The sequence below is a fragment of the Barbatula barbatula genome (genome assembly GCF_947034865.1).
Source record: "Barbatula barbatula genome assembly, chromosome: 11".
In the NCBI taxonomy this organism is placed as follows: Eukaryota; Metazoa; Chordata; class Actinopteri; order Cypriniformes; family Nemacheilidae; genus Barbatula; species Barbatula barbatula.
In genome coordinates this window covers 400,882-421,628 of record NC_136774.1, presented here as the reverse complement: position 1 = coordinate 421,628, position 20,747 = coordinate 400,882, and the positions used below count along the sequence as shown (strand labels likewise).

The window sequence follows — 20,747 nt, the reverse complement described above, 5'->3', positions numbered from 1 at the left end:
ACTTCATACATTGAGCAATAACACGGGCTGAGCATACTTTGGGTAAGATGACTTTATTCAAACCTGCTGCTGGATGAAGGAAATGTTATTTGTATGCACATTAAATAAATAGTTATAGTTAAAAAACAGAACAATATTAGATCTTTATTTTTTTAAAGTAGACGTTATGACGGATGGATATACAGTATGTGTGAATGTGTGATTTTGTCTCACGTGCAGTAAAATGGCTCCATTAGGACTCATGATGTTGTCATCGGTGCTGCTGGCTGGAGTCTGGGCTGCAGGTAAACTCCTTTCATCTTTCTCAATGCGCCATCAATATTAGTATTATCATTATTACGATTACTATGGTTTCTATTATTAATGGTATATTGTCATTATTTTATTAGCTGTAGGAATGAACTGGGACAGGCTCAAGGTCTAAATAGACATTTATTTTACTGTTACTAAAGCCAATAAAAAAATCCAAATCTTCTCTAAAAGTCATTTTAAATAATCAAACAGGGCTCTTAAAGCAATTCCTGAAGAAGAAATGAAATACTGAATATGCATGAATTGTGTGTGTCACAGTTTTTATGGGTGCATGGCTGTTGTTTGTTGCGTTTGCTATAAAGCCTCTTTTGTGAACGTTTTTTCTTTCTTACTTTATTCAACATCAAATAGCTTTCCCAGAAGTGTAGATGCAGTATTACCAGATGAATTGTCTTGATAAGCGCTGTGTCCAGCAGAACCCATCACACACGTTCACAAGCACGTCATTCATCTACATGTGCTAATACAGCACCTATCAAAAACATTCAGATATTTCATGGTTTCATGACAGCTCTCTAAAACAAAATGGTGGTAAAAGGGTAAAAAAGGAGTCATTAAATATCGACTGCTATATCGGTCCATAAGCGTGCCATCTGAGAGTCAATATAACACGTTTCACAGGCTGGCGCTGTGTCCGGGCATCCAGCCTGGCACTGAAAACCCCTGGCATGAGTGTGATGAATCAATTAGACACTGTTAGCTCGTGACATGATTTCATTTGTGTTTTTCATGAATGGATGAGTGAGTGGTGTCAGTGATACGCTGTGATGCTGATGGAGACACGCTGTGTGTCAACACATTCTCACCGCAAACACATTACTCATTCTTTATCTGTGGCTTCCTCTGGGATACGATAAGATGATTTGATTTTCAGTTATTAACACATAAAAGTCTGGACTAGAGGCAAGGTTGCATTTCCAGCAATAGATCGTCCCAAAAATGACACACTGGACCTTTAAGGAGAAGATCTGTTCATGAGTTAAAAACTGTCTGTGAGGATATTTGCTCTGCATAAACAACAACAACATGAAAAGAATAAAGAGAAGGACTTGTAGATGATTTGTGAGACAAGCGCAGGGCACTTTCCCATCGTTCTGTAGACAGCGTCTCTTTAGAAAGTTGCTGGAAGTTTCTCAGACTCTCAGCGCATGGGTTCCGCCGCGGGAGGCCACTGAGCTTTTGTTCGTCTTCGGCTCTCTGTGCTTGAAGTCTCAATCGCTCAAAGTAAGATTAGTGGCCGTGAGAGGACCGTGACATCGCACAAGTGCTGCATTGTCTGTGTCTGCTACATCTGTGAATGTGAGTTGAAGGAGATCTCAGCATGAAGGAAACGCTTTATGAGAAGACAGTAATGTCGACTTCTGCTTCCACAACTGGATCAAACCTCAGAGTTTAAGAACATGAGAGACACGTCTTTCTTCCATTAATGCATTTGGCAGCTGCCTTCATCAAAGCATTATACTACACATTTGTTTCTGAGCCACTGAGCTACAGGAAAATGACTGAACCTTAGCTGTGTTTAAACCAACGTGAAGAATAGAAATGTTCAATCCTTTGGTTTATTGACAAAAGCTGTGCTGTAACTCTTACGAACAATCACAACTGACGCGTCTTTAAACACATAAACGTGCATTGGCAACTGCATAGCAACACATTTTGGACGTGTGTATGATTGATAGTGGCTTTACATCTTCATTCTTCCGGTTGTTCAAATCAGACCTCAGATCAGATCTTTCAGTAAAAGTGGTCATGCCTACTGTGAAAGTAATGGAGTGCCGTTATGGTCAGAAGTTTCACTTTGTTTCTTTGTTAATATTCAGTCTCCAGATGAAAATGGCTGCTTCAAATAAATAATGTTTGCACAAAAACAAAAATCCAACACGGAATTGGAGATTTACTTTTTGTTCTTTGATAAACGATTGAAAAATGACGTATGTGTAGCACTTGGCTTATCAAAGTACATCCATTTGAACCGTAGGTGTTGCCATAAAGAGTAAATACCAATGATCTGTCATATAACTATCGGTGCCTGATAACTTACTGAATGAAGTTGTGGTTTGTTGTCAGGACCAAAGATATTGAGGGTGACATCGATCAAGGTGAGTGAAATGAACAACACAAGGACAGCTCACTGTCAAGACTTCTGGCATTATCCTGACGTTTTCCTCATGGCCTCATTCAGGAAGAACCGTACACGATGTCTAAAGGCTCTGAGCTGGAGGGCTTCTGTGTTGATCTGCTGTCAGCCCTCTCAAAGAAACTGGACTTTAAGTACAGCATTCAGCTGGTGAAGGACGGTCGGTACGGTGCGCTGGATGACAAAGGACACTGGACCGGAATGATCGGAGAGGTCATCGGAGGGGTTAGTGTCACACATCTGCGCTCACGTCGACCTTCCACACACTCTAATCACAGGCCAATAAAACCTTTGTGTGTGTGTGTGTGTGTGCAGGAGGCAGATTTAGCCGTGGCTCCGCTCACAGTTACAGCTCAACGTGAGATGGCCGTGGACATGAGCAAACCCTTCATGCAGACGGGCCTCAGCTTCATCCTGAGGAAAGATCTGCTCCCAGAAGACTCACAGTTTCTCAGTCTTCTCAAGCTCTTCTCCACTGACATGTGGATGGGTGTACTGGTCGCGTATCTCCTCACCTCTGTCTGTATCTTCTTGGTGGCAAGGTGAGATTGACTTAACGTGTAGATAAAATTCAGTGACGCATGTCTTGAGATACTTATATCACATTTATTCTCAAATTCAGGGCCGACCCAAGGGGCTGAATTTTATACGGGGGCCCCGCTGTGCCACTGACACAATTGTCTATTGTCAATGCTTGGTTAGTCGCACACTATAAATCTAGCACACAGTCATAAAAACAATAACACATAAACCTTGCATTACAAGTGATTGTCAAAAACATTTGTCATAACGATTTCATTACTTATAATTTTAGGTGAACGGTCCCTCTATGAGAATTGACTGTTAAATGGATTGAACTATTTTGCAAAGAAGGTTTTTCTTTTATCCGCCTAACCACAACATGTAAACACTTTCAAAGCCATTTTAGTGTGAGAACGATTGAATGATTTTTCTTATCTTTGGCAAGTGTATTTTCCTGATAACCATGAAATTAATTTACAGTATGCACACATTTATTCTTAATCTTATAAACTAAAACTAGAGCGAAAATAACAACCTTGAAATGAATGCGTATCGTGAATATATCACAAATACATATATCACATAAATCGCGTATATGTAAGGGATAATCTATGGCTTGCTGTGCATTAAAGGATTTTAATGCACGATGTGGAGGTCAAGAACCACCCGACGCGAAGCCTCTGCAAGTGCATTAACGGACGCTCAATATGGCCGCCCTAGCGTATGAAGTCCTGCCTTCCAGTAACACTTTTTAGCGCAAGTTAAACTCAGCAAACCAAAGTTATGATGCAGGTCATGTCATGTTTAATTTCTGATGGGAAACCTGAAGTTTAATTGTGATTTTTGCCAGAGATGTTATAAATAAATCCACCATTCAAGTCGAACGGACTGTGGACTTGCTGTGATGTAAATAACTGGACCGCCGAGTGGCACGACTTCCGTAAACGGACTTTGCTGGAACTACCCGTGCATAAAACGGTTATAATGCGCACATTCCAGCCAATCAGAATCCAGTATGAAAAACAAACCATGGTATAAATATATAGATACATTAGAGCTGTTGAACTATTAATCGTGATAGGACACTTGCACGTTTTATTCGTCAACCACCCATATTCAACACAAATATGCACAGTAAATGGACGTATATTATGTAAACACAAACTTTTATAAATTGGTCAAATTTAAGATAAGATAAAATATCATTTCATAGTTCGTGTGCTCTTGGGGGCTCGCTGGTGGTCACGGGGCCCTGAGAAGTTGTTTAATTCGCTTAACCCTTGGGCCGGTTCACTATAATGTTCTGTATTCTACATTTGCTAGACTATTTGAATTACATGATTTTAGACCACATTATTTACAGCATCTACTTGATAACCTCATGTATCATTGCTATATGTCAAAGAAAAGCAGTTGATGTACTGTAATAATACCTCATGAATGTTCTTCAGGATTAGTCCGTGTGAATGGGAGCAACCAGAGGAACAGCAGAATTCATTTACACTCGCTCACAGTTTTTGGTACACGGTTGGAGCGCTGACTCTTCAGGGTAACGCTTCTCACAAACACTTCAGCAGCTTGTTTACAACTGCAGATGAGAAACGCCATACAAATCAGTAATGTAGTGTGAAAAACTTCAGTCAGCTTATAGTAATGATTTATAAAGGGTGACATGATTTGACTTCAACATCAGATGTCATTAGGTTAGCTGATTTTGAAAGAAATGAATGTATTGCAGGAGCGGGTCCTCACCCCAGGGCTCTCTCGGGGCGGGTCATCACTGCCATCTGGTGGCTCTTCTCATTGGTGCTGTTGGCGTCTTTCTTCGCCAGTCTCAGTTTATGGCTTCATTCAGACAGTCAACAGCTGTCCATCCAGACCTTTGAAGACCTCGCCAACCAAAACGTCATTGAGTACGGCACCATTAAAGGCTCCTCCTCCTGTAACTTCTTCAAGGTAAAGCACCACTGCTGTGGCCAAACGTCACATTCAGCTTCTAGTGTTGGCTCGAGACTCTGTCTGTGTGTGTCCGTCAGTTGGATTTGAGATGTTTTCATCAGAGATACTGTATGTATGTTGATAACAAATCACATTAAAGCAGAGAGAAAAGTAGCATGTAATGAGAGTACTGTATCTGTTATCTGTTTGTGTGCACAGAACTCAATCAACCCCACGCACCGCCGAATCTACGAGCAAATGGAGAGAGCTCAGAGTTATTCCCTCAATGCAGAAGAGGGCTTCCGTAAGGCTCAGAAAGGAAACTACGCGTTCATCGGCGAGTCTGTGTCTCTGGACCTGGCAGTGGCCAGATACTGTAACCTTACACGAGCCCCGGTTATCATCGGCATGAGAGGATACAGCATCGCCGCTCCGCTAGGTACTCAACCACAGTCCTCCTCACACAAACATCATCAGACTTCACCATCAGTGTGTGTGTGTGTGTGTCCTCAGGTTCTCCTCTGATGAAGAATCTGAGTGTTGGTATTCTCAGTCTCAGTGAATCGGGCGAGCTGGATTATTTGCGCAGTAAGTGGTGGGCGAGCAGTTGTGTGTCCCGGGACGGTAAGAGCGCTCCGCTGAAGGCCAGCAGTCTGAAGGGGATCTTCTTGTTACTGGCACTGGGTCTGGCTCTGGGGCTTTTCATTGCTCTCATGGAACTGGCCACCAAATCACGCAGCGTCGCTAAATCTCAGCAGGTAAGACCCTGACACTCGCTCTATATAAAACACTACTGCCATACACTGGAAAACAAGCATTTCTGAGATGACACATGACGGTATCACGGTTTACAGTATTAGCTGAAACTTTTGAAATGTACAATTTCAACAGTAATTCCTTATAAAAAAATCGAAGAATTGTAAATAAATCAACCGGAATGAAGTAAACTAAATGTTTTGAAAGAACACAACTGAGAACGTATTCTTATCTGAAGATATTGGCCGAGCATGTTCAGGTCCAGATACTTGTCTCAGAACAGATGTTTTCTTCTGCTCGTGTAACGTAAGGAAGCTCAAGTGCATTCTGTCCGCTGTGCGCAGTACCAATATCGTGCGTGTTCATTATTTCCACATTTTGTGTTCTTGAAAACCAGTCTATCCACAAAAGAGGTCTTAGGGTAATACAGTAGATATGTTAGACTAGCAAAAAAATCAAAGAGGTAGTGCTGAAAGTGTGTTGTTGTGTGGTTGTGAAACAGAAATCCTGCTGCTCTGTGCTGTCTGCTGAACTCAGTCAACGCTTCAGAGGTGGAGACGTCCCATCAGCCGAAGAGAAGAGCAAAGCTTAAAGCCATCTCAATATCTACACCACACACACATTAACATCCCCATCGCTCAATGACTAACAAATCCCCATCAACAGAGAAACACAACATGTGACAGTCTGCTTGATAAAAGACACGCATCGTGCACTCAATATCTACAGTTTATATTTTGGATGACCTCTGGCAACCTGATGAAGGCCGACTGGTGTTTTCTATACGTGGCCCTGAAAGCATTTTATTAACAGTCAAGAGCTGTCAGTACACCTTCATAAACATGTTTTACAGCTCCATGGCATAACATATGTGTTTAGCAGATTTGTTTCTTTCGGTGTTTCGTGGAGGTTTTGTAAAAGTAGAACACTGTTTTCATATATGACTAAACTGTAGTTTAAGAGAGGATTTGCTATGCATAATACATCTTTATACGTGCCATGAGACAAATCCACACCCATGTTATTAAACCTAAAAGAACAAATATTCTTAACAAAAATATAAAGCTGAAAGATGCCGTTTGCATCATGTGTAAGGGGTGTTTGTTCTGTATGTTATTTTCATTTATGTACACTCGTTGTTTAAGCATACTAATATAATGCCATATACTCTTCTAGCGTATACTAATAAATATTTGTTTGTCTTTGTTATGCATGAGCTGTGTTCTTGCAGCAGCTATTTGATGAGATGTTGCATTAACCGTTTGTGTTATTAAAAGGAACTGGATCTGGTCTAGAGAGTAAACACTTCCCACAGTATCTACACATGTGTTTGCGGTGTGAGATTGAAAGAACTCATTGTTTTGTTGTTGATGTGTTGTGGTTTTCCCACGTCAAGCTGAATTACTATGATGTTTTTCTGGCAAACGCTCACGTGGTTGTGTTTGGTTCCAGCTCTCTTGTGGAGTGTGTCTCTCTCTTTCAGGCTTCTGATGGACGGCCAACAGAAGCACATTGTGAAGACACTCACTTGTACATACCGTTTGCTTGTCTTGGCATCTTTAAAGCAGACTCCTTTACATTATAGACGTGTTGAATCATATAGATTATATAGCACTAGAGTATCAGCTTCTGTAACAACACTGCAGATCCATATACAGTATGTTGAAAAAAGCAATTCAGAGACAAAACTAATTCAATATTTGAGAAGACCTGGCCTACAAACACCTGAATTTAATCAATTGAACAATGTGAAAGGGTTTTTTTAATAAACACATATAATATAATAAACATTTATATCATATTGTGTATTTTTGTGGCTAACAGTGTTGTGCTGCACACACACCATTCACATTCTTCCCAACACCTAAATACACACATATACAAAATCATCTGCTTTTTCCCATAAACACGCAAGCGCTGCAAACTAATGTAACCTGAACCAAATCCAAACCTAACGAACGGATTATTATTATTATTATTATTATTTTAACATGAAATGATTTCATATGAATCTCGCAAGAAACGTTAAAACATCTATTTCAATCATAACACGTCAGTCATATGAATCATTTAAAATACTATAATATCGTTAATATTTAATCATCGTTTTACGTGAAGCTGTGTGAATAACCGGAAGACGGAAGTGAGAGTTGTTCGTCGTCATTTCCGGTGTGCCTGATGATGTTCGGTTGGTCATGACTGTCGCTTTGTGCTGCTCTCGCGCTTATGGACCCTGTTGTTCTGAGCAGAAGACACTGAGAAGTGAACAGGTGACACATGAGACTTGACCTGTGAGGCTTTACCTGTAAGTACACGTCATCCTCGGAGAGCTTTACCATAATAACACGACGTGTAGCCGAGGCCGAGCAGCTGATCTCCGGATCGGATCTTTGTTGTTGTGTCTGAGGGTTTGACTGTCGAAATATCCGCCGATCGACGACAGCAGCGAGATAATAAACTAGCGCGATAAGAGCACGTCTTCATCCTCATCCTCATCAATAACTGTAGAACAGAAGTGTTGTGCAGACCGAGACATGATGAGCAGTGCTGTCATTAGCACTGCGGCTAACTGCTAGCACAGATAAACACATCAGTTCATCCAGAACAAATGACAAGCTCGAGTGTTCACCCGTAGTGTGCTGCCTACATAGGGCGTCGACGCGCGTCAGTGCTCAGAGAGTTCAGAGAGCACACATAATAAACCTGCACGAATGACGTAGTTTAAAGTCCACATGAAATGAAAACTGTGTGTTGTCCTTTATATGTATAAACTAGTGCGCCGCCGTGTCCATCACATTCACACCTATGTGACATAATGAACGTGTTAATGATTCAGACTGTGAGGTAAAGATGTGGCCTATTTCTAACAAGGGAGGAATCAGTCAAGATGTCCCACACAAACTTCCTGTATTAGTGGAAGTGATGTCTGCACATCTCAAGGCGTTTCAGTGGCTCTTTAACCTTCACGGCTGTCTGACGCACGAGACCGGATGAACCGGAAACATCCGTTTGGATTGCTGACTGAGACGCCTTCAGTTAAGAGAAATCCATTTCTCAATTGTGATTTCCAGTCGCTATTATTGTGTTACTGTGACGTCGTCGTGAAACATGTCCTGGCGTGTGTAGACAGAGAGCTGTGCTTTTGGTTTCCTCATGACCGTGACGTGTGAATGGTGTTTCTGTCCTGCAGGTTGCCGGATCTCGTCGAGGGTTTTGTGCCGGTTCATGTACAGAGGAAAGAGAGTGAAACTTGAAGATCAAACTGAAGGTAGTTGGAGAAGGTGAGGTTCAGTTGTATGTATGTTTCCCTGCCGGCGGCGGGTCAAGTGCGTGTCTGATGTGGTTGGTTCCTGCGTTCAGTTTTGCAGCCGTCAGAATGACTGCGGTCGATGACATCACCGACAGTACGGAGGTGGTGGAAATGGAGGACGTTCCCTCGCAGTTTCTGGTGGAGAAGCACTCGTGGGACGGCCTGCGCGACATCATTCACGGCAGCAGGAAGTACTCTGGAATGATCATCAACAAAGCGCCGCACGACTTCCAGTTCGTCCAGAAACACGACGAGTCGGGCCCGCACTCGCATCGCCTCTATTATCTCGGTGCGTTTCTTGGTTTTTTTACATTCGACGGCGTTGAAAGGCTGTGAGGTGTCATGAGCGAATGTGTTTGTTGTTGTAGGAATGCCCTATGGGAGCAGAGAAAACTCATTGCTGTACTCTGAGATTCCAAAGAAGATCCGCAAGGAAGCTCTGCTGGTGTTGTCCTGGAAACAGATGTTGGATCACTTTCAGGTATGGGCGCTCGTGTCGCTGTGGTTACGCGCGCTCCATCCCGGCCGGCGGCTGTAAACGTTTGGCTTTGTCCCGCAGGCAACTCCGCATCACGGCGTTTACTCCAGAGAAGAGGAGCTCCTCCGTGAGAGGAAGCGTCTGGGGGTCTTCGGCATCACGTCCTACGACTATCACGCACAGAGCGGTCTTTTCCTGTTCCAGGCCAGCAACAGTCTGTTCTTTTGCCGTGACGGCGGTCGTAATGGCTTCATTGTGAGTCCAGCTCTGACTACAGGTGTTTCAGGTGTACGTGTCGCGTGTTCACGTGTCTGAAGGTCATGTGATGTTTAGCAGGCCGCCCCCATGAAGCCGGTGGAAATCAAGAGTCAGTGCTCGGGGACACGCATGGACCCGAAGATCTCGCCCGGTGACCCGACGTTCATCGCCTTCATCAATAATAATGACCTGTGGGTGAGCAACATCCAGACGGCAGAGGAGCGACGGCTCACGCACTGTCATAAAGGTGTTCATCACTTCTTCCTTTCACGCTTTACAGTCACGGTGTGGAATGAGCCCATGATTGCTCTGGTTGTTTTTGTCCTTCTGAAACCTCGCGTGTCCAAATTCACAGTTTTTCAGGCACTGGATCAAATCCTGTTTGTGGTTGCGGACACTTTTCTTTGGTTAGCAAAAACCATGAAATACGGAAATGGCGAGTTTCAGAAGGACGGCAGCGATATGTGATGTGTGCAGTTCATTGGGTGTTTAATTGCCTCTCATCCAATGAAAGCATTCAGATCATTGTTATTGCACTACTGACTGTGTTTTTCTCTTCCGCAGGCTTAAATAATGTCAAGGACGACCCAAAGTCAGCTGGTGTGGCCACGTTTGTGATTCAGGAGGAGTTTGATCGCTTCACTGGATACTGGTGGTCTCCAGCAGCTCCTGAAAGTGTGTGAAGTCTTATCAGAGCTCTCTTGATCTTATTTCATTTACACTGAAGATCCTTTCACAGTTAAGGAGAAGAGAAGCTGCGCAGACCCATCACAGTAGTGTGAGAGAGGGTTTGTGTGTAAACTGACTGATGTGTGTGTGTGTGTGTGTGTTCCAGACCCAGAGGGAGGCAGAACTCTACAGCTGCTGTATGAGGAAGTGGACGAGTCAGAAGTTGAGATCATTCATGTGCCGTCTCCAGCGCTGGAGGAGAGGAAAGCTGATGTGTACAGATACCCTCGCACAGGTCACACACACAGTCTGCTTGTTAGGTCATGATGTGAAGAATACTGTTTCCTGACAGTCTGAACGCTGTCCATTTATATCACACATTTCAAGTCACCATGAAACGCATGTCGTCTTTTCTGTATCGTGACGAGTGAAAAGAATGTAGGTCGCCCTCCCGTAATTGATTGGATGGCTGTAAATTGGCCTGATACACCTGCGGTACCCATTGGTCTTTTCAGGCATGACGTCATGAAGAGAAGAGCTGTTGTGTAGAGGGGACCGCAGCTTTATGGTTTTAATTTTGCAAATGTATTTGAGGAAAATAATGATGTGCACGGATAAATCATTTAGATGAATCACTGCAACGCTGCGGAAGAAAACGAGTATGATCGGTGACTTAAACAAAACCTCTCTCCAGTCTTATGCAATAAGAAAAATCTGACTTTCAGAGGTGTCTAAGTCTTTGATGCCATTGGATTTATCAAACTTTCTTTTCCCTTCCAGGAAGTAAAAACCCTCAGATTAGTCTGAAGCTAGCAGAGATTGAAACGGACCCGCAGGGAAAGGTGAGTGTGTGCTGAGCTCTTCTGGTGTGTGTTTCACTCATCGTCACAGTCATCATCATCATCATCTCTTGTTGTTGTTGTTGTTGTAGATTGTTAGTGCACAAAACAAAGAGCTCGTCCTCCCGTTCACCTCGCTCTTCCCCGGAGTGGAATACATCGCCAGAGCCGGATGGACGAAGGATGGAAAATTGTACGTGAGAAGACCTTAGAGTAAAAACCAGAAGAGAAGTTCAGCTGTGCTCATGTGTCTGTTCTCTCCAGCGCTTGGGCAGTGTTGCTGGACCGCAGTCAACAGAAGCTCCAGCTAGTCCTGTTGCCGCCCGCGCTCTTCATCCCTGTGGGCGTGGATGACCCGCAGTGGGCGGAGCACGTGGAAGCCATGCCCGAGGGAGTCCAACCGTTCGTCATCTACGAGGAGATCACAGACATCTGGATCAACGTGAGATCTCTCATCTGACGTTTGTGTCACGCTGTCATGCATCTGAAGAGATGATTCAGAAGTGTCTCGTGTGTGTTCAACAGGTCCATGACATCTTCTATCCCTTCATTCAAACCAGTCGTGATGAGATCTCCTTCCTGTGGGTGAACGAATCCAAAACGGGCTTCTGTCACTTGTACCGGATCAGCAGCGTTCTGCAGGCCGGCTGTCAGCAGTGGTCCAGAGACTTCAGCCCTTCAGAAGGTCCCGATCCCTCCCAATCCTTCAGAGTACTCGCGTGTGATCACGTGTGCCATGTCTTTACACCCATGTGTGCTGTGTCTGTGTCCAGATGATTTTAAATGTCCAGTAAAGGAGGAGGTGGCCTTGTCCAGCGGAGAGTGGGAAGTTCTGGCCCGACACGGCTCAAAGGTTTGCTGCGTGTTTCTCTGCACGTGTGTTCTGTGGTGTTTGCTAACGCTCAAACGCTGTCTCTTCGCTCCCGTGCAGATCTGGGTGAATGAAGACACGAAGCTGGTGTACTTTCAGGGCACCAAAGACACTCCTCTGGAGCATCATCTGTACGCCGTCAGTTACCAGACCCCTGGAGAGATCGTCCGTCTCACTAAACCCGGCTTCTCTCACAGCTGCTCTGTTAGCCAGGTGACGCGCGTGTATGAGACCTTTGACCCAAGAGTTTTTATAGTTTGATTATAGTTTTGATTTTCAATCCGCTTTTATTCCTATCAATGTTATTATCTAAGACTTTCATTTCTTTTTCTATTCAGTTTTCATCATCATTTTAAGGCCAGGCTTTCATTTGATTTCCATAAACAGAAACATTTGAATAACCGTGAATACATGACCGTGTGTCTGTTTTTGATGGATTTGTTCAGTGCAGAGGATGAAGAAATAACATGAATATCATTGTTTGGTGGCTGTAACGTGATCTGAAACGAGTCTGTTGTTTTTTTCAGAACTTTGACATGTTCATCAGTCACTACAGTAACGTCAGCACCCCGCCGTGTGTTCACGTGTACAAGCTGACGGGATCTCCGGCCGATCCGCTGCACAAAGAGCCGGAGTTCTGGGCCAGTATGATGGAGGCCACAGGTGAGAATCACACCTGACATCTCATCACATCACACAGCACTCCATGACTGTGATGATAACACAACACGTGTGTGCGCGTGCAGGCTGTCCGGCCGATTACATCCCTCCTGAGATCTTCAGTTTCCCTGCAAAGTCTGGCTTCCAGCTGTACGGCATGCTCTACAAACCACACAACCTGAAAGCAGGAAAGAAACATCCCACCATCCTGTTTGTGTACGGCGGTCCGCAGGTTGGTGACGGTGTGCTGAACCGTTTGTTTATGACTGATGTGTGCAGCACTCTTGACGTGTGGCCTTGTGTTTGTAGGTGCAGTTAGTGAATAACTCGTATAAAGGTGTGAAGTATCTGCGTCTGAACACGCTGGCGTCTCTGGGTTATGCTGTAGTGGTCATCGATGGACGAGGCTCGTGTCAGAGAGGACTCAAGTTTGAGGGAGCTCTTAAAAACAGAATGGTAACCCATTTAAAGCAGAGATCTGCTCCACTTTCCACCTTAACATGAACATCTCCATTAAAAAAAGCAGATAGATGAAATGTTTAAGAGGAAATATGAATTAGACAAACCACTCTCTCTCTCTCTCTCTCTCTCTCTCAGGGTCAGGTCGAGATTGAAGATCAGGTGGAAGGTCTTCAGTATGCGGCTGAGAAGTATAAGTTCATCGACTTGAGTCGTGTTGCCATTCACGGCTGGTCTTACGGTGGGTTTCTGTCTCTCGTGGGTCTCATTCACCGGCCCAACATCTTCAAGGTGAGCATCATGTCTTTTGTCACCAGCAGGTGGCGTCTACTTTCCTGTCGTAATATTGAAGTGTCAACACATTTTTAGTAATGATGTGTGACCCACGTCCCGAGGTTTGTTGTAACTGGAGCGCTGTTGTGCTGCAGGTGGCTATAGCAGGAGCTCCTGTCACCGTCTGGATGGCATATGACACCGGCTACACCGAACGCTACATGGACGTGCCTGAAAATAACCAGCAGGGCTATGAGGCCGGATCTGTGGCCCTGCACGTCGACAAACTTCCCAATGAGTCAGTCACGCACATCACAGATGAACCGAATGAAAAAGAATCAGTCTATGAATCCCCAAAATGTCTTTTATGGGTGACGAGTGTCAGTTCTCCAGTTGATATGTCAAGTGTCTGGTGTGTTCACCGATGGCCTCTTGTCTTGTCTTCTTTCTGCAGGCCAAACCGATTACTCATTCTTCATGGGTTTCTGGATGAAAACGTGCACTTTTTCCACACCAACTTCCTGGTGTCTCAGCTCATCCGTGCAGGAAAGCCATATCAGTTACAGGTGTGAATACAAACTCTCCCTCACCATGTAACAAACGAGGCGATGCCACACATAAAAGAGTTACGTTTATTTTGACCATGTTTTTACATTTATATTTTTAGGGATTTGGCAGATGCTTTTATCCAAGCGACTTACACTGCATTATCCTATACATTTATACATATGTATCTGCAATCCCTGGGGATCCAACCCACAACCTTGAGTTGTTAACACAATGCTCTTACCACTGAGATAAAGGAAAGCTGACCACCACTGTTGCCCATTCATTCCTAATTTGTCTCGCCAGTGTTGCTTGGCGTCTTTGTGGATAAATCTCAGTTTTCATTCAGTGGGAATTGTCAGCAGTACTACTGTCCTGCGAGCGCAAGATCTCTCTTCTCGGAGCAGGGATCACCTCTCAGCATCTAGTCTTAACATCTAGTCGCTTTGGCTTCTCCCTTCGCAGAGTATTAAGAACACAAAAAGCATAACGGCCCTGGCTTCAGCAGGACGCAGGGAATGGGTCCAGATATAGTATATATGAATATGAAACAGACGATATGTACATGAGAACGGCTTTATTGGGCAATATGCTGTGTTCAAATATGTTTAGAAACGGGACTGAAGCTGATGACATCATGAATATGTTAATTAGCATATGACGCCGTCCAGCCCCACTGTACTATTAAATCCTAGCAGAAAACCTATAGTTTATTGTTGAAAATGGACACATTTGGACAGAGTGAGTGCAGTTTTATAGTCTAGTTTATGAAACCAAAATATATAAGATAAACAAGTAATATCAAAATAATTAATTGAATCGGATCGAATCGCAAACATTTCTGAGGTATGGGCAAATATCGGATCGCTGGCGGAGAATATCGATACGGCATCGTATCGTGATGAACTGTCTGATTTACACCCCCACTAGAAATATACAAGCATAAGTTCATGCTTGTTCACTAATTCTGTCATCTGTCCTGTCTCTAGATTTATCCCAATGAGAGACACAGTATCCGCTGTCCTGAGTCTGGAGAACACTATGAGATCATGTTACTGTACTTTCTCCAGGAACATCTCTGATGACGACACTCTTCTCCATCTCACCGGCCCACTGCTCTCTCTCTCTCTCTCTCTCTCTGTCTATCTGTCCATCCGTCTGTCTGTGGAGGCGGGAACAGACTCGCTCCAGACAGTCCGCATGTCTGCTGCACAACAGAAGGACACAGCCGACGGCCCTCATCTCCTTTGATTTTGTGCCACATGTTGCCAAAAGGTGTCTTTGTTTTTTAAAGTCTAGTTAGCGGCCGGTGAGAGGACGCGCTCTTCTCCTGCTAACCGCTCCTTTAACTTAAGCTTTTTCAGTTCTATGACTGCAGTCGTGTTTGCAGCGTGGCTGTCGGCCGCCTGCGTGTGGCTCTCATGAAAGGACACCTCACACTGCTACCTGCCGTTCATATTTTAAGTGTGGATTATTAAAGGAACATATTTTTTATGATGGTCTTGTGTTTGGTCTTTCAGTAAATCTTTACTTCTGTCTGTATGTGACGGACACAGAAACCACTTTACTTCAGTCAGGACGTTTAGTTCCTTCTCAAGTGTTTCTGCTTTTTGTTCAGTTATTTCTCCGTCATATATGAACAGATTCACAACCCAAAGAAAAGAATTGTCAGATGCTGCTCGTTCATGGCTCAGATGAAAGTGTAAATGTGTAAACGCATGAAGAGTCTGGAGATTGTCGAGGTCAAATTATCTGGAGTTGACATTGATGATAATGACTTTTGATTGGACACTTGACAAATCTATCAAGCTCTGAGAAGAGATGTCAACAATGTGTCAAACAAACTCTAATGACAGACACACTTCTGAGAGACTCCAGCTAAAGTTTCCATTTCATCTTGGGAGAAAATTCATCATCAGGATGAAAATCCTGTCATCATTTACTTATCTTCATGTCCTACCCTTCTTCGGGACACAAAAGAAGATATAACGTTGATAATCGAACAACACTGACTTCCATTATATGAACACAAAACCACCGAGACGTTTCTCAGAATATCTTCTGTTGTGTTCCACTGAAGAAAGACTCACGAACATGAGCGAGTATAAATGATGACATCATTTTGTCACTGGACTATCATCTGTGTGATTTCTAATGGGTAAAGTGCATCATATTTACATGACCTTAATAATGAATTTTTATTGTATATTTTAAAAAGGCTGCATAGCATAAAAACAGCATACAGTAATACAGTCTCAAAGACAGATATAAAACAATACTGACAGTTTTTAAAGTGAAAACAAATGAACGTACAGTAACAATATCTTAATGATTGCATCTCTTATCTTTGGACAGTAAACTGTAGTTCACTGCTTTGGTTTACAGGTGGTACACACAGAAATAAATGTGGTTTGTGCAAAGTTTCAATATGAACATTTCTGTAGTTCTTGAGAAATGTCAAACTGGACAGAACGTCTGTGACAGCGAACATGAAGAATCTGTCCACTCGAGCTATAAGATGTGTTCATGTCATTTCACTGAATAAGAGCAGATGCTGGAGGTTCTGTTGAGCGCTCACCTGAACGAACACAGTCATCCATTAACATGCAGCAGTAAAAAACTAAACGGATTTCATCAGTGATATACTCCTGACCTGTCCGTGCTTTAGTGCGTTAGGATCGAATTCAAGTGGATTTACTGAAGTGTCCAGTTGAATTCAACCGACTGAATTTGAGGAAAGATTCTTACGTCAGTTCACATGGTTTTCTTATTGGTTAAAATCAATGAAAATGTCCTGTGAGAAAGGAGAGACTGCAGTGTCTGAAGTGTTTGTTCATTCATGAATATTGAGATGAGATGTACACACACACACAACAGTTAAACTGATGTCAGAGAACAGCGACTGTAGTGATACACAATCAACAGCTTACATACATTAATCATATTTTACTTGTAATATAATGTGTTAAATATCGACGTAAACAACGGAATATTATGTGAATACAACATCAACACATATAAACTTGTGACAGCGATACTGTGAGATGTCGTCCAGCAAAGCTGCTGTTGCGTTTACAGATCACCCCCGTTTGATTTAATGTGGTGGTGTTCTAGGACTGGAGGGGACACTGGACTTTGTCTTCGGCGCGCCCTGAAGAGAACAAACAAACATCGAGTTGTGTTAAAGTTATGTTCCCATGACGACACAACATCATCAAATCATACACTAAAACACTTTAAAGTCAACACCAAACCCGGAGAACTCACTCACATCCGGTGACGTTTTGGAGTAGTTCATGTGGGCGTACAGAAGCACAGCGATGTCATTGTGTGATGCCTCCAGTGCGATAGAGAGGGCGTTACTGCCATCCTACAGGACCCAGGTCAAAGGTCATCAGTTCACCCATAAGGAGCAGCTGAATCAATGCCATGTTCATGTACTCACATTGTCCACCACTGAGATGTCACAGGCCGGCTGCTCGAGGAGCAGAGAGACGATCTCGGCTCGGCCGTGTTCGCTGGCACACATCAGAGCCGTGGAACCCTCGTCGTCCTGAACGTTGACGTCAGCACCACAGTCCAGCAGCGCTCGCACCATCTCCAGCCGCCCGTGACTTACAGCCAACATCAGAGACGTCTGTCCTGCCTGACAACAGCCGTGACACAACGCAAGCCCTGGTCAAACCCATATCAACGGTTTATGAAGTCATCACAACAACAAGTCACCTGACTGGCTTTAGCATTGACGTTTCCCATCCGGAAGAGTTTCTGCACTACGGTCGTGTCGTTCTCCTCCTTCACGGCTGACAGAGCTGCCAGCATCACCGCTGTATACCCGGCTTTGTTCTGCTGATCCACGTCACACACGCCTGAACACAAAAGCATCCCCCAAAGGATCAGATACGATCATGGTACGTCATCAAGTCAACACGTCATGAAGGATGCGTGAACCTGTGTCCAGCAGCAGATCCACCACAGCGAAGTTGGAATGAGAGACGCTGTAGTGTAACGCTGTGTTGCCGTTGCCGTCCGTCATGTTGATGATGTGTTCCAGAAGGACGGACGACACCTCCGAGAATGCCATCAGGTAATTGGACACGCGTCTCGGCTGTGCCGTCTTGGCGCAGGACACACGGAACCACTCCAGCTGAACCGTATGTGTGCTGGACAGCTGACAAAACATCACAACAATGACAATCACATTCTCCGAGTTTTACACAACATTACAAGTGTGTGCGTGTGTCTCACCACTTCTTTACTCTTCAGTGCTTTTGATCCGTCATTAAGATGCTTCTTCACTATCAGACACGCCTCTCGCATTCTGCTGCTCAACTCGAACCTGTAAATGTGTTCAAAATGCATGCACTTTAAGGGTCCAAAACCTTTGAGAGCACCTGTACACAAAGATGAAGAAACATCAGAGCACTTACTTCTCCTTCACGTCTTCTGTGTGCTGCTCAGCTGTTATGTTGTCATCACTGTCATCGTTTATATTCACGTCTTCATCAGACGTGTCATCTAAAGGTGCTTCCTCCTCTACACTGCTGTCTGAACACCCCCCCACCACACTTTCATCAGATGAACTCTCTTCATCCTCATCATCCTCTTCACTGGACGTCGACTCGTAGCTGAAGATATTCGGCAGGTTACATTTGAGGTCAGACCTCAAGGTGTTGAATTAGCGCTTTAATTTGTATTTGTAAGACTATCCAAGTTGAAAAATATGTGAAAAATGGGCTGCATTAGGAGTGTTTACAAATTAAACCTTGAGGCAATGTGGAAACTACCGATATGAAGGGAGATAATAATACGGCTGCAAAGCAGAGTAAAGATAGCCCAGAGAGTTTGGAACCTTCAGTATTCAGTCCCAGGACTTTACTATACTCACCCTCCATTTAGGATGCCAACAAACTTCAAACTCTTTTTGCCAGCGCCGGAACCTGCAGCATCAGCGGTGCCATCTTTTCTCTTCATGATGGACTTCAGCGGACCTGCAACTTCATTCAAGAACAGTTATTTTAATCTCTTTAGACAGTGCAAACACACAGTTATGTTGAATAGTGCTCACCCTCAGCAGACGGGATCTGTTCTTCAGTCTCTTGAATATCACCGAGACATTCCCACTGGATCCCAGTGCTCACCAGTACCACACCTCTGTCTTCTGAAGTGTCCACAGGATCTGTCTGAATGCCTCGGTCATGTTTGGTCTGTGACAGGTCCTCCAGATCTGGAAACCCTACACCAACAGAAGCTTTCGAACAAACCTCAGTCTCCAGTCGGACGTCTGCCGTGTCTGGTTTCACAAGCGTCTCTTTGTCAAACGTAATCTTGGATGTCCTCTGCATTTCCACAGCTCTTAACGTCTCAAGGTCTCGGTTGACCTGACTTAGTTGCGTCTCGAGAACCTCTATGGACTCCTGTTGTATTTTGATGGTACGTACAAGCGTGTCAATTTCTCGTTCTGCCTCACTTTGTAACCCAAGACACGACTCTTCGACCCAGATGGCCACATCTTGCATCTCGGCTCCGGCCTGAATGGCCTCATCATGCACGGCACTAGGCTCCGTCTCAACTGTGGCGTGACAGAGGTCAACAGAAGCCTGGACACCGGTGTCCATGAGCGTCTGGCGATAGCAGACTTTCACCGTCTCAAGGGGATTGTCATCACCTACTGCTACGGATGTCTTTTCAGGCTCTTTGTTCCGCTCTGCTTCAACAGCCCCGGTGGAGATCTTCAGTTTGAGTGTGGCATCGAGTTCTTGCACTTTCTTCTGAAGTTCCAGAGTCAGCCCTTCTTTTTCGATACGCAGCACAGTCACCTCTCTTTCTAAGGCCGTTACTCCTTTCACACGCTCCTCCATTTCTCTTAGCTGCCGGAGGGCGGAGGCCATCTGCTCTCGGACAGTCTGAAGCTGCCCTGGGGGAAGTGAAGACGCTCCTGAGGCAGGAGTGCTCCTTCCAGACGTCTGTGGACTAGCTCTGGTCCAGCCACCGGAAAGGGAATTCTGCACAGAAGGTGACATCTGAAGCGACCGGCCATCTGTAGACAGCTGAGATGAAGCTGAGGAAAGGTCACTCGTGGATCCGCCACCTTTTGGATTGACTTTGGAAAGCTCAGGGAGCTTAGAAGCTAATCCACTGAAGAACTGACTTTGCTCCTGTTGGAGCCGAAGGCTAGTTTCAAGGAGCGTGCGTTCTACCCGAGGGTTACGCGGTGGAGGCGGCGGAGGCACTTTGGAGCAAGTGGGTAAACCGGGACTGATGGCTGCTGACGGAGACAGTGGTTGTGATTTGCCGGGGCTCTTGAGGACAGTTTGACAGTTCTCACTGGTCGTTGAGGAAAGTGACTCTGTGGACGTCCAACCGCTGGTCCGACCTCCACTAGCCAGATTCCTCTGGTTCCCACGGTCACCCCGCGATCCTCTCCGGGCATTCACATTAGCCCTGCGGACGCTGTGTCCGCTCTCTATTTCTTCAACATACTTGAGAAAATCAAGGTCCAGGTGGAATCCATAGGGTGTCTGAACGGAATATGAACTACCCTGATCACTTTCTTCTTCAGCTGAGCAATGAAAAGGAGCACTCAGATCTGTGAAGCGAACAGAACACACGTGATGAAACCGAAACATCAGAATTGTGCTGAGAACAGCCCAACAAACACTTACTTGGTGGTTTGGAGCTTAAGTGCACAGATTGGGTCATCTTCTGAAGCCTTCTAC

The 20,747-nt window shown here is 44.5% G+C and overlaps 3 protein-coding genes across 8 annotated transcripts; 2 read left to right on the top strand and 1 right to left on the bottom strand.

Annotated features, from left to right (window-relative positions):
• LOC306901002 (putative glutamate receptor) lies at positions 1-7,470 on the top strand. The gene is made up of 10 exons (XM_079468452.1): positions 1-42; positions 220-284; positions 2,380-2,411; positions 2,495-2,674; positions 2,765-2,991; positions 4,423-4,520; positions 4,710-4,927; positions 5,129-5,348; positions 5,423-5,667; positions 6,168-7,470. The coding sequence occupies exons 2-10, from the start codon at positions 224-226 to the stop codon at positions 6,255-6,257; spliced, it is 1,371 nt and encodes a 456-aa protein (XP_079324578.1). The 5' UTR covers positions 1-42; positions 220-223; the 3' UTR covers positions 6,258-7,470.
• A 319-nt stretch (positions 7,471-7,789) lies between these two features.
• dpp9 (dipeptidyl-peptidase 9) lies at positions 7,790-15,522 on the top strand. 5 transcript variants are annotated; one of them, XM_079468447.1, is made up of 22 exons: positions 7,822-7,970; positions 8,537-8,700; positions 8,856-8,946; positions 9,026-9,264; positions 9,344-9,456; positions 9,535-9,708; positions 9,787-9,958; positions 10,276-10,386; positions 10,547-10,675; positions 11,161-11,222; positions 11,312-11,412; positions 11,484-11,661; positions 11,745-11,904; positions 11,993-12,072; positions 12,151-12,303; positions 12,618-12,753; positions 12,837-12,982; positions 13,060-13,206; positions 13,348-13,500; positions 13,638-13,780; positions 13,937-14,048; positions 15,018-15,522. In XM_079468447.1, exons 3-22 carry the CDS (start codon positions 8,891-8,893, stop codon positions 15,108-15,110), a joined length of 2,658 nt encoding a protein of 885 aa, XP_079324573.1. In that variant the 5' UTR covers positions 7,822-7,970; positions 8,537-8,700; positions 8,856-8,890; the 3' UTR covers positions 15,111-15,522. The 5 variants fall into 5 exon arrangements, with proteins under 5 accessions (XP_079324572.1, XP_079324571.1, XP_079324573.1 ...); XM_079468446.1 differs by lacking the exon at positions 8,537-8,700 and having other exon boundaries at positions 7,790-7,970; XM_079468448.1 differs by lacking the exon at positions 8,537-8,700 and having other exon boundaries at positions 7,828-7,970; positions 9,790-9,958.
• Positions 15,523-16,204: 682 nt separating this feature from the next.
• kank3 (KN motif and ankyrin repeat domains 3) lies at positions 16,205-20,741 on the bottom strand. 2 transcript variants are annotated; one of them, XM_079468450.1, is made up of 10 exons: positions 20,694-20,741; positions 19,097-20,617; positions 18,917-19,025; positions 18,459-18,656; positions 18,277-18,367; positions 17,980-18,199; positions 17,755-17,897; positions 17,474-17,674; positions 17,300-17,398; positions 16,205-17,179 (listed from the first exon to the last, which is right to left on the bottom strand). In XM_079468450.1, the coding sequence occupies exons 1-10, from the start codon at positions 20,728-20,730 to the stop codon at positions 17,123-17,125; spliced, it is 2,676 nt and encodes an 891-aa protein (XP_079324576.1). In that variant the 5' UTR covers positions 20,731-20,741; the 3' UTR covers positions 16,205-17,122. The 2 variants fall into 2 exon arrangements, with proteins under 2 accessions (XP_079324576.1, XP_079324577.1); XM_079468451.1 differs by having other exon boundaries at positions 18,917-19,019.
• Positions 20,742-20,747: the final 6 nt, after the last annotated feature.

Bases quoted from the DNA above. Each gene is read 5' to 3' on its own strand.
- dpp9 (XM_079468445.1), top strand. From the start codon at position 8,819: ATGACCGTGACGTGTGAATGGTGTTTCTGTCCTGCAGGTTGCCGGATC. The intron at 10,676-11,160 runs GTCACACACACA...TTTCCCTTCCAG, and splicing joins GTACAGATACCCTCGCACAG to GAAGTAAAAACCCTCAGATT. The intron at 12,073-12,150 runs GTTTGCTGCGTG...GCTCCCGTGCAG, and splicing joins TGGCCCGACACGGCTCAAAG to ATCTGGGTGAATGAAGACAC.
- LOC306901002 (XM_079468452.1), top strand. From the start codon at position 224: ATGGCTCCATTAGGACTCATGATGTTGTCATCGGTGCTGCTGGCTGGA. The intron at 2,992-4,422 runs GTGAGATTGACT...AATGTTCTTCAG, and splicing joins TGTATCTTCTTGGTGGCAAG to GATTAGTCCGTGTGAATGGG. The intron at 4,521-4,709 runs GTAACGCTTCTC...AATGTATTGCAG, and splicing joins TGGAGCGCTGACTCTTCAGG to GAGCGGGTCCTCACCCCAGG.
- kank3 (XM_079468450.1), bottom strand. From the start codon at position 20,730: ATGACCCAATCTGTGCACTTAAGCTCCAAACCACCAA. The intron at 18,657-18,916 runs GTGAGTATAGTA...GAATATCTTCAG, and splicing joins GTTGGCATCCTAAATGGAGG to CTACGAGTCGACGTCCAGTG. The intron at 17,399-17,473 runs GTGAGTACATGA...TGGGTCCTGTAG, and splicing joins ACATCTCAGTGGTGGACAAT to GATGGCAGTAACGCCCTCTC.